The sequence below is a fragment of the Narcine bancroftii genome, chromosome 4 (assembly GCF_036971445.1).
Source record: "Narcine bancroftii isolate sNarBan1 chromosome 4, sNarBan1.hap1, whole genome shotgun sequence".
Taxonomy (NCBI): Eukaryota; Metazoa; Chordata; class Chondrichthyes; order Torpediniformes; family Narcinidae; genus Narcine; species Narcine bancroftii.
The window spans coordinates 110,600,748-110,613,092 of record NC_091472.1 but is presented as its reverse complement, the minus strand read 5'-3'; the positions used below and the strand labels follow the sequence as shown (position 1 = coordinate 110,613,092).

General features: G+C 43.3%; 1 protein-coding gene across 4 annotated transcripts in view; it reads left to right on the top strand.

Moving 5' to 3' along the window:
* LOC138760988 (beta-soluble NSF attachment protein) overlaps positions 1 to 12,345 on the top strand; it is a 73,402-nt gene that overhangs the window by 36,891 nt on the left and 24,166 nt on the right. For all 4 annotated transcript variants that reach the window (XR_011356045.1, XR_011356046.1, XM_069932415.1 and 1 more), the window contains exons 5-10: positions 5 to 82; positions 1,804 to 1,859; positions 1,947 to 2,031; positions 4,318 to 4,422; positions 7,100 to 7,168; positions 11,084 to 11,134. Coding sequence is in view for 2 of the 4 variants with exons in the window: in XM_069932415.1 (XP_069788516.1) it covers positions 5 to 82; positions 1,804 to 1,859; positions 1,947 to 2,031; positions 4,318 to 4,422; positions 7,100 to 7,168; positions 11,084 to 11,134 (444 nt within the window). In the remaining 2 variants the exon portion in view is untranslated. The remainder of the gene's footprint in view (positions 1 to 4; positions 83 to 1,803; positions 1,860 to 1,946; positions 2,032 to 4,317; positions 4,423 to 7,099; positions 7,169 to 11,083; positions 11,135 to 12,345) is intronic.

Sequence of the window (12,345 nt, the reverse complement as noted above, 5' to 3'; positions counted from 1 at the left end):
ACAGGGAAGATTTACAATTGCTGCAAAACACCATATTACGATTGCAGAAATTTATGAATCTGAACTGGTAGACATTGAAAAGGTATTGTGTTAGATTGAGGCTTTTTCTGTGCACACAGGGTGCTTCTTCAGTGTGAACCCTGTAAAGTGTGAGTACATTGTATAGATTAGAGAACCATTGTGTATACCTGTGCTAGTTTCTCAGTTGGATTACATGAAATCCCATCTCCTCACCCTGTCTTTCTTTCCAATTTTCCAGTTGGTTATTTTCTTTTCAAGTACTCTTCATAATAATGACCTCTGTGATGGTTGAGATCAGCACATTCTAATAAGCCTGAGGTGGGAGGGTGAGGATAGGCAGAAGGGAGTCAAGTGATCACTATGTGTTTCAGGTGAGCATCAGTTCCCTTATGTCAATCCTGTCACTCCATTGAGTTGTTCTTTATAGAATGTGTTGCCCCAATTCCACATGACTTGCTGGACTACTTGGCTTTGCCTTGCTGGCATGTTTGGATATGCCACTGCATTTTCTTCATCTGCGTCAAGATGAAGTGACAATGTATAGTTCTCTGGAGGGTGACACTAATCGCAACCTTCCAATAAGAGTACGTAGCTGCTCGGAAAACATACAGTACTGAAGGAGGGGATTTACTGACTACTTTTCCTAGCTCCTTGAAAGAATTGCTCAACGGTTTTAAAACTGGACCCTCCCCTAACTATACTCATGACACTGCAGATTAATTCTCTTAAATACAGGTAGAATTGAAAGTTTCCATGATTCCATTGTGCTGTCAGACAGTGTGCTTCAAATCTTCACCAAATCCTTTCTCGTCATTTCCCCATTTGCACTTTAGCCCATTATTTTAAACCCTAACTCTGTGTGATTGTTTGAACTGGAGTCTGTACGCCGCAGAGGCTGCTGGAATTCTGGAGGTGAATCCACAGTCACGCGGTGCCTCTGAGGGGATTCTCTTTCATCACGTGTCACTTTTATCACAAGATAAAGGAACAGAAGTAGGCCATTCAGCCCATCGAGTCTGCTCCGCAACTCCAACCTGACCGAAACCATTCTCACATCTACTTCCAAATCCCTTGATACCCTGACTAATTAGATACCTGTCAGTCTCCTCCAATCTCCAGTGATCGGGCCTCCTCAGCTGTATGTGGCAACAAATTCCACAAGTTCACGACCCTCTGGCTAAAGAAGTTTCTCCTCATCTCTGTTTGAAATAGGTACCTTCTAATTCTAAGACTGTGCCCATCTCTTTTGCTTCTCTTTTTCCTATTGTTCGGGGTGCCAGGCAATGCTCATGGCAACTCTCTGTTTGCCTTACAGCAGACAAAAAATTGGTGTATCATGTATCTTGCATTTTTAATGTGACAATAAAAGGAGCCTTTGAACTTTTGCACCAACCCACTTCTCAGAAGAAGTCAGTTTGATATAACAAAACTTGTCATAATTTTGTGCATCTCTATTAGAACTTCTTTACTAGAAGAAGACTCATTCCTGTCATTAAAATCTATCCTCGTAACTGGAAGTCCCTTTAATCTAGTATCATTTCGGCAAAACCTTTCCGTGCCCTATTCAGTGCTTTGAGATCCTTCGTAAATTATGCTGTCCAGAATGTTACACAGTGATACGGATGCAGTCCCACAACTGCTGATGTTCTCTGCTTAGGCAAATCATCTAACTGAGATTGGTGTTGTGGGTGTGTAACATCGCCTTAAGCTCGATACAGTACAGAAGTCTTCAGAATCCATTAAAGACCATTAAGCATTGTTACGTTTGTTTGAATTTCTCAGGCTGTTGCTCATTATGAACAGGCTGCAGATTATTACAAAGGAGAGGAATCAAACAGGTATTTAACACAATGTTGCTGACCATGAATAAATTAAGTTAATTAACATTGCCTTAAAAATTGCAACTGATTTTTCTTTTATTTCAGTTCGGCTAACAAGTGCCTGTTAAAAGTGGCTTCCTATGCAGCACAACTGGAGCAGTATCAGAAGGCAATAGAAATCTACGAGCAGGTCAGTCACAATAAGGGATTCATTTTGTTCTATACTGGTCTATCTCATCCCTTTACCCTGATTAAAATAAACTTGTCCAAGAGTGGGGTGCATCATCAACATGTAAAGCCACTTCAAGAGCTTCTTCATTATACAGGGGGTGTTGGAGAAATGGCTGGGTGAATAGTGCTCTTCAAATCTCTGTGGAATTTCAACTGAGCTTTGAAATCCCGTGAAGTGCTGGAGGGACTCGGCATGTTATCTGTGCTTTTACAGCTGCTACCTGCCCTGCTGAGTTGCCCTCTGTGTTCCTCCAGTTGTCCAACATCTGCAGATTTCTTACCTTGAAATCTTGCTGCATTTTTGTTTCTTGGTCAATGCATTGTTGATTATTCTTTGTGGAATATTTTCTGCTCTGTGAAGTCCCCATGTTCAGTTTCTAAAAATGGCAAAGCCTCACAACAGATTCTCACTTTTGATAACAGCAAATAACACAGCGCAGTGTTCTAAGAATTTCCCCTCGCTGTAATTCAAATTGAACAGAAACAAAATCATTCTCATTTTAAACTTGAATAAAAGCAGAAATCACAAAAAGACCATTGTGTGATCCATTGTAACTATTGTTTTTCCTGCAGTAATTAAAACACCAAGTTAAACGTGACCAGAAGGGTTAAAAATGAAATGATATTAAATTGAATATTAATTTTACACTTTCCAACCACATTTAAATGAAGCCCGTGAGAACTGTTTGCCTTTGGATTCGATAATAATATCTGTTCAATTTTAATTTCACTTTTAGTTTGGAGATGCAACCTGGTAACCGACCCTTCAGGCCCAAATACACTCAGGTGACCAATTAACCTACTAACCCTGCAGATCCTTGCAATGTGGAAGGAAACCAGAGTACCTGGAGGAAGGTGGGCAGGTACAAACTCCTTACAGTGGCAGATCGGAATCCAAATTGCTGGCCATATCTATTACACTAACCGTGCCACCCTGTCAGTTGTTTGCAATACCAGAAGAACCTGAATCCCTTTTACGCGGACTGATACAAAAAGTGTCCCCTTTTGCATGCACTTGAACATCATCAACACAGAGAAAGCAAGGAGCTGAGAATGTGTCCCTCCTTGCCCCTAACCCTAACCCTGTACTAAAAGGACTAAGGCAAAATAAGAAAGTACTGAGCATTCACTTCAGCTGCTGATCCCATCCCCATCATCAAATGCAAAGAGGTACTTTTAACATTGATATCTAGTTTAGTCAAGCCTCACAGATAGCTTCCTGGAAATGTTTGCTACATGGAGATAGTGATAGAAATACTGCACTTCCAACTGAATTGTATGAGGCAGAGGTTGTAACGGCCCATCGAAGAAAAAGGACAAGATATTCTTTTACAGTTGAATATGTATTTCATATTTTGGAGTTTCCATCTGCGCCTCTCAGTCATAGTTATACAAGCCCTTCATCCTTACTTGCCCATGCCGTCCAAAAGACATCCCATCCACACTAGACTCACCTGCCTGTGTTTGACCCATGTCGTCTGAACCTGTCCTCTCCATGTATCCGTCCAATATTTTCTTAAATGTTGCAATGAGTACCTGCTTCTTCCATCTCCTCCAGCATGCACATTCCATACATCCACCACTGTCTGTGTATTTAAAAACATTACCCCTCAGATTCCTTTCAAGATCTAATTTCCCCACCCCTCACTTCAAACAACAGATATCCTCTGGTCGCTGCTCCCCCATCCTCCACCCCCCCCCAAAAAAAAACTCTGGGCAAAGGACTGTGGGTTCACCAATTTATTCCACTCATGATTTTGTATACTTCCATGAATTCACCAGTGCACTCCAAGGAATAAAGCCCGAGCCTGCTCAACCTCTCCTGACAGCTGAATCCTGGCAACATCCTTGTAAAATATTTCTGCATCCTCTCCAGCTTGACACCATGACCAAATCTGAACACAATACTCCACATGTCATTTCCTTAATATTCTGCATTGGATAGCTAACCAAATTACAGGACATTGATTTCAGTACGACAGTGGATTTTTGGAAGAACCTTTGCGGAAATGTCAGAATATTGTTGTTTATGATCAGTATTTTCAATTGCTACTGGAATATAGGCTGGGCATTATAATCATCTCCTAATAATTGAGGTGTATACAGGGGTGCAATGGCGTCTTTGATTCAATTGCTAGTTTAGCACTGGGAACCAAGGATGATATTGTTACCACAGGTGTACGTTATTTGTTTTCTGCTTCTGCCCAGTGTTGTGCAACTTGTGCGGTTTTTTTTTGTACTGCAGGTTGGAACTAACACTATGGACAATCCTTTACTGAAATATAGTGCAAAGGAATATTTCTTCAAAGCAGCACTGTGCCATTTCATTGTTGATGAGCTGAATGCCAAGGTAGGTGTGACTTCATAATTAAACAAAGAAGCCAAAATGGACTCTGCTCAATTTAAAATGAAACATGACCTGATAAAGAAAAATGTTTGGTTTGTTTCTACTGGTTTCTATTGTCCTCACCTAACTAATGAAAATTGCGTATTGACTGTTCACATTGAGCTGCTAACAATAGCCGCTTTCAGGTGGCCAGAATACCTGTTTGAAAAGCCGCCTATTCTACCCCAATGCGGCTGTCGGGTGGCCACCTGAAAGTGGAGAAACCGGGCAGGAGGAGCACTTACCTAGCCCTCCTCCTGTAGGTATATTCTCCAACTTGGAGAATCCCCCGTTGCACCTGAAAGCAGCACCAGGCAAAGCGGCTCGCAGCTTTCAGGTGCCTTGCAGTCCCCGGCTGCCTGACAGGCAGCGTCAGCGCTGGGGCGGCCGCACGGGATATCAGTGGCCAGCAAGCCCCACCCCTGACGTCCTGCGCCGGCCGGCCCAGCGCTGACTTTCCACGCCGGCCGCCCTAGCCCCGTAATCCCGCACCGGGGGGGGGGGCGCTGTTAGGCAGCGAGGAGGGGGCTGTCAGGCAGCAAGGAGGGGGCTTGGGGTGTCAGACGGAAGCCCTGACTCAGGAGCCGGCGTTTGCTCCATGGCATCTCTCCCTGCTTCGGACCTTTCAGGTGGTGGAAAACCCCCTTCAGCGCTCCCAACTGAAAGTCCTTTTCGCAGATACCTGCAGCTGCCCTGGAGCCGCATTCTCCAGGCGATTCCACCTGAAAGTGGCTTAAACTGCTCCTGTTGGAAAGTAAGCTGGTAAGAATTATAAAATGTTGGAATGGTTTTGTTCTTGGGACAGGTTTACACACAATACAGTGGCAAAATAAAAATTGAATTTACATTTGAACATTCTGCAGCCTTCATCTTGGTAGGTTCAAAATCTCATGGAAATTTAGGAAGATTTAGGAATGTATTTAGAAATATGAACTAAATGTTTATGATAACCCTTTCAGTTGCCAGCAGCATTAAAATAATATTACTTGGAATGTCTGGGCCCCTGGATGCAAAAGTATCCTGTTGCATGAGATGGCCATGAAAGTAATTCATTGGGTAGGACTAAGTATCAGACGTGACTATGACTGATTTGAATCTAGATGTTTGAGAGAGATGCACGTAGCAGAGCACATGGTGATTGCTCTCCAATATGCTTGCCTTGTGCCTTCCACTGTCAATCAGAGAGCCCTCTGTTGCACTGCCACTGGGATGAATCATGACAAGGACCCTTGCATTCTTTGCCACAGATTTAGCAAATCCACTTTCTGCAAAGAGGAGAGTGACTGTCTTCTCCCCATCGCAGTTATGTAGTGGACAATGTTGTGGATGATATTTCATTGGCACAGGAAGAATCTGACTGGAAGGGCTCTAAATCCTAGAATTTGTACTGAACCAATACGTTCCGTACAAGGGCTGAGGTTCGGGGCAGCTTCTAACATTATCTTATCAAGTGTGATGAGAGTTGACTAGTAGCAGCCATATCCTGTAAATTAAAACAGTTTTTTGGCCTGTCTGAAACTTGTTGGCCTTCCAGCACAGTGAGATGTCAGTGAGGGAATGCTGCCAACTAGCATGTTCCAGACTGCAAGGAGTACGTGTGGAGGGACACACTGAGGCTTGGTGTAGTCAACGCGAGGGCTTTGTCGGGAAGGACCACAGACTAGGGTCCTTCTGCTGCCAGGCATTGAGATTGGGCTGGAAGGCAAACCCAGGGGTGATGCTAAATATGATTAATGCTACAGTGTACAATAGCAGAATGAACAAACGAGCATGACACAACAAAGGTTAAAATCTTTCCGTTGTGTATGTATGAATATTATATTATGAATAAAGATTTAAACAGGAAAGTCTGCAGCTGCTGGGATCGTAGTGCAATGCACAAATGCTGGAGAAGCTCACCAGCTCACGCAACATCCATAGAGAGGAAAGTAGAAAGGCCTTGCATTTTTTAAATTTTTTTAAATATATTGTGAATAAGCCTATCTTGGTGGAAAAATAGATCCACTGATAATGGAGGATTGGTGACCTCACTTCCATGCCGAATGAATTTCCAGGACTGATGGAATCAATACAAAAAAGTTCAATATACCATTATGTAGAGAGAAAGAGAGAGCAAGAGGTGTGACTGAGAGTACTGCCGTGTCAGCAACCTGGTGTAAACCCATACCTTCTGCTGGTGCTCCCATGGTAATGAATCCGTCCATAGTTCAGTGTGGAGAGGCTCTTTGACTGTCTGCTCAGCTTTCCCCAGCTCACGACAGAAAAGACTGCAGCTTTCATCATATCCAATATGATACGATCAAAGAGACTGTTGATCTGGGCACCTTCTGGGATGCTGTACGACTTGGACTGAAACCTGGTGGTGTTCATGTGCATTCCTACCCTTCGCCTTGCTGTAGAAGTCACTGCTTTGCAGAGGGTGCGTACTGCACAGTGCATTCTGTTGATGGACTCACTGTGCTCTGAACACGGAGTTAACAAATGTTTAGGGTAGTGTGTGGGTTGTCAATTTATCCTGGATTATGTCAAGTTTCTTGAATGTTATAGTTGCATTCATTCAGGGAACTGCAGAACATTCCCTCAAGAACACATCTCTTCAGTACATGGGAAATAAAGTTCAATCCTTTTTTTCTTTTTGCAGCTTGCTTTGGAGAAATATGAAGAAATGTTTCCAGCATTTTCAGACTCGCGGGAATGCAAGCTTTTAAAGGTAATTGTGGAAAATCATTGGAAAAAATTGCTGCATTGCTGCTCTTTCAAATAAAGGGTTGGCCACATTCAGTTTGTATTTCAAACAACTGCTTTGCAGATATAATTTAAAATGTAATAAAGAACCACATGGCATTTTACAGGGCTATTATTAAATTTAAAAAATAAATCAAGCCATCCATGCAATGACCAAAGAGTCAGTCAGTTAATTAGATAAAAGGGGGAAAAAAATTGGTGAATGAAAGGAGAATGCTCCAGATTTAAGACCTTGGGGAATTAAAGACATATGTGCCAGTAATAGAGCAAATTTCATATGCTATGATGATTGATAGATTGCAGGAAAGCAATAGATGAGATGAACAAGGTAGGATCGTGCTCGTCCCTCGGAGAAATTCAGAAATGAATGAGAACTTTTAAAAGGATCATGGATACGGGAGTTCAAATGTGAGTGGAACCCTTTGTGTGTCTGGACATGGGAATTAGAAATCTAATCGTCAATGCTGTCAGACCTGTGAACATAAAGCCCCGTAATGCCCTTATTGTAAAAAGTTAGACGATAAGCCCAGAGTGAAATGATTGAGCTGAATGTAGTGGGGGAAATTCTAGCAGCTCCCAACTGTGGGTGCTCACAGGGCACAAGTTCACAGGCTTTGAGGTCCCAGCAGTTTCCCAAAAGTGGGCACCTTGCCGATTGGCGTGGCAGCAAGAGCATGGAATTTTGTCAGGAATCTGTTCCAAGCAGGAATCTGCTTGGACCTGGTGCAGGGTGCTACCCTATTTCAGTAAAGGTGAAAAATATTGGTGGATTTTGTTTTCTTTTAATTGTTTTTTTTTTAATGTTTTTAGATTTTTTTTGACCTTTTGGTTTTAGGATTTTGAAAATTTTAATTTATTTCATAAATTTGGAGTTACAGCACATTAACAGGTCCTTCTGGACCACTGGCCTTCACTGGCCAAATACACCCATGTGACCAATTAACCGACATCTTTGGAAAATGGGAAGAAACCGGAGCACTCAGAGGAAACCCTCGCAGATGTGAGTGGAACATACAAACTCTTTCCAGACAACGGTGGATTCGAACCCCCATTGCTGCCACTGTAATAGCATTCGAATTTTGGCATATTTCTTAACTAATGTTTGGAAAACACTCCAAACGTAATACATTTTCAATTTAAAAATGTAAGATAATGGTAGGTCTCAGCAGGCTAGGCAGCATCTATGGAGAGGGAAACTGTTTATCGTAGACGATTTGAAGAAAGGGCTCTGAAACAATAACTCAGCTTCTGTGCTGCACGACCAGCTGAGTAATTGCAACATTTAGCGATTGACAGTGTTCAGGACTGAGAGCCAAGGATCTGGCTTAGATGGTTTGCAGAGATCTGCATTTTTGTGTTGTCCCTTTCATTGTTTCTCAGCACCACATCATGGGACTTACCCAGGGAAACCTCACTATGGAGAAATCGATCCAGTGAGTTCGCCTCTGGAGAGCCACACAAGGCAACTGCAGAGTTCACATGTATTACCAGAGTATATACATGACATCACATACAGCCCTGAGATTCTTTTTCCTGAGGGTGAGGTAGAATTACCACTTATTGTTAGTGGAAAAAAACTACACAGCGTATACATGCAAACAAATAAAGAGATGTAAAAACTGTGCAATACAGAGAAGAGAACAACAAACAATAAAATGCATAAGTATGAGTCCCCTGATTGAGTTTACAGTTGAGGAATCTGATGGTGTTGGGGTAGCAGCTGTTCCTGAACCTGGTGGTGTGAGTCTTGTGACACCTTTACCTCTTTCCTGATGGTAGCAGCGAGAACACAGCATGTGCTGGGAGGTATGGATCCTTGATGATTGCTGCTGCTCTTTGATGGTCGCATTCCCCGTAGATGTTTTTTTTTTGTTTTTTTTTTTTTCCCCGTAGATGTTCTTGATGGTGGGGAGGGTTTTGCCTGTGATGCTCTGGGCTGTGTCCACCTCCCTTTGCAGGGCTTTACACTCGGGCATATTGGTGTCCCCATACCAGACCGTGATGCAACTGGTCAGCACACTTTCCACTACACATCATCAGAAATTTTCCAAGGTTTCCAATGTCATGCCAACCCTCAGCAAACTCCTGAGGGACTAGTGACACTGACCTGCTTTATTCACAATGCCATTAGGGTGTTGGGTCCATGAAAGATCTTCTGAGTTAGTGACTCCCAAAAACTTAAATTTGCTCTCCCTCTCCACCTCTGATTCCCCAGTGATCACTGGATCATACACCTGATTTTCTTGATGTCAGTAATTATCTCTTTGGTTTTAGTGAGAGGTTATTGTTGGTACACCATTCAGCCAAGTTTTTTTTTGCATTTGACTTTTACTCAAAACTTCAAATTGAGCCCAAAAATGAGCTAGACACAACTCCTTTCATAACCAGGATTGGGTTGAAATAGGTGACAGCTAAAGGCCAAATGGACCATTGTTTATTTAGTTGGGGGGGGGGGGTGTAAAGAGATTTTACTCGCACTAACTTTATTGGGGAATTTGTAACACCAAAGTCTGTAGGCCATTAGTGGTGGGAGACTTTATGGTTTATCAGCTGGGGGAGTTGGGATTTTCATTTGGTGGTGAACTGAAAATCACAGTGGTGGATTAGAATGGGGTGCAGGATGAAAATGATTAGTATTGCTGCCTGGCAAACATCCTAGACCAGCAACAAGCTGGTAAAACCAGAGTGCACAAAAACAGGTGTCCTAGGATAATGTGATGCAAGTTACAAGCCTGCCCCGGAGTAACACAGTGTTGGAGGAACCCAGTGGGTCAGGCAGCATCCACAGAAAGCCGTAGACAGTCGATGGTTTGGGTCGAAAGCCCTTCATCAGTCAGCTTCTGAGGTCTTTTGTGTGGGCATTGACTTCATTCTGAGTGTCCCTGCTGCTGGAATTTGAAGACGCACGATATATAATGGAATTTTCAGTGTTGCAGAACAATCTATCCTGCTTCAGTCCAGAAGAGAAAAACTTTTTTTTTTCTCAATTGTTTATATAAAATGACCTGCATGGTTCATTTTAATTTCTTGGCAGGATTCTCTTGTTCATTGGTCTTTTTGTGTGTAATATATCAAGCTTTCCTGATACCAGACGCACAGGAGAATGCAGTTGCTGGAACCTGGAGCGAACACAATGTGCTTGGCGGAGTTCAGTGGACTGAGCAGCATCGGTGGGAGAAAAAGAATGTTCAGTGTTTCAGGCTGGAACCTTTCAAGACTGAGAGTGCAAAGGACAGATGGATAGGGTGGGAAAGGTTGGACACAGGCCAGAAGGGGATTGGTGAAGCATGACAGATGGGGAGGGTGAGGTGTGCAGTTTGGAGATGGAGGCGTTTAATTGGCAGGCAGTCAAAGGAGGAGAGAGGCAAGAGGGAAAATGGGATGTCAGGTGGATGAGGATGAGTCATACAGGGTGGGGTTCAATAAAGTTGATTGATGAGTGAGACATATACCTCCAATGCTTGAATCTGTTAAGTAGAAAAGATGACATAAACTATTGAGGACTTGCGTGAAGGGCAGAACCAGATGGAACTGGAGCAGAGGGTATCCTGTTGATGAAATGTAGGTAGAAAAGAGTGGAACCAGAAGGGAGAAGGGGGGTGAGGGGCTGTTCTTTCCTCCCCCTCCCTTTTGGCCTGCCCACTAGTTGTCTCCCCTCTGCACTCTCAGCCTTGATGAAGGGCTCAGACCTGAAACATCTGTTGAGTTCCTCCTGGGAGTTTAATCATTCCCCCCCCTCCCAATTTTTACTCTCCTGCTTTTGCCCCCATCTCTTCATTGTATCATATAATCGCAGTTGGGGTGACTATGATTGGATAACGGCCACATACACCACTCCGATCTGCATTTGTAATTGACTGTCTTTATTCTTTGTTGGTAGAAATTGCTTGAAGCCCATGAGGAACAGAATGGGGAAGCTTACACTGAAGCTGTGAGTACAGCCCGTTCGCAGTTATCCACATTGCATTTGTTTTTCAAACTTCCAGCCTCAACAAAGGTTTCATGAACACGGCTCCATATAAATTGTAGACACACGGGAGACTGCAGATGTTGGAATCTGGAGCAACACACAATCAGCTGGAGGAACTTGGGTTGACAGCATCAGTGGGAGAAAAGGAACAGTTGATGTTTCGAGACTTGCTGAAGGGCTCAGGCCCGAATGTTGGCCATTCTTTTTCACCCATTGACGCTCAACTCGTTGAGTTTCTCCAGCAAATTGTGTGTTGTTCCAGATTAATTATAATGTGAGAGGTTAGATTTAATCGGTTACACACTATTGAGTTGTTTAAAGACGCAGGAGGTTTTTCGGCCCTTTGAGGTTAAGCCATCTTGATACATTTGGATCCAATGATGCCATACATGTGTGAAGTATGCGGTGGTGCATTGTCCCCTCTTTGCATGAATTCATTGTTCCTACTGAGAAGCAGCAACTACTCGCAGGGTAATATTTGAAAGAAAAAAAAAGAGTAGGCTGCATTTGGCGGGATCAAGCTAGATCAGTGATTTTCAAACTTTTTCTTTCAACCCACATACCACCTTAAGTAATTTCTATGCCATAGATGCTCTGTAATTACACCTAGACCCACTCCGACATCTGCAGAGAAATTTTGTTCCTTCTTCTCAATTCTTCTGCTGCATTTGCTCCCAGGACATCCTTCCATTCCAGAACATCTGAGATGTCCTCCTTCTTCAGAAAACCCGGCTTCCCCTCTACTGCCATCAACTTGGCCCTTACCCACACTCTATTTCCTGCACATCTAGCCTCGCCCCTTCCCCTATCTCCCAGACATAACAAGGGCAGGCTTCTCTTTGTCCTCACCTACCACCCCACCAGCCTTCACATCTAACAAATTATTCTCCTCAATTTCCACCAGCAGGCACATCTTCCACTCTCTGGGTCTCCCTTGTCCACTCATCCCTTCTCACCAATCCCCCTGTGGTACCTACCTCTGTGACTTCAAGAAGTGCTAATCTTGCACTTATACTCCTTTCTGCACCGCTATACAAGGCCCTAAGCAGTCCTTCCAAGTGAAACATTCCAGCCAACACCCAGGTGAATCTCTTTTGCAGTCCCTCACTCTACACAGTTGATTTCTGACTTTTCTTTTTAACCTCTGGTGGAACCTGTACAGCCTGAAGCAA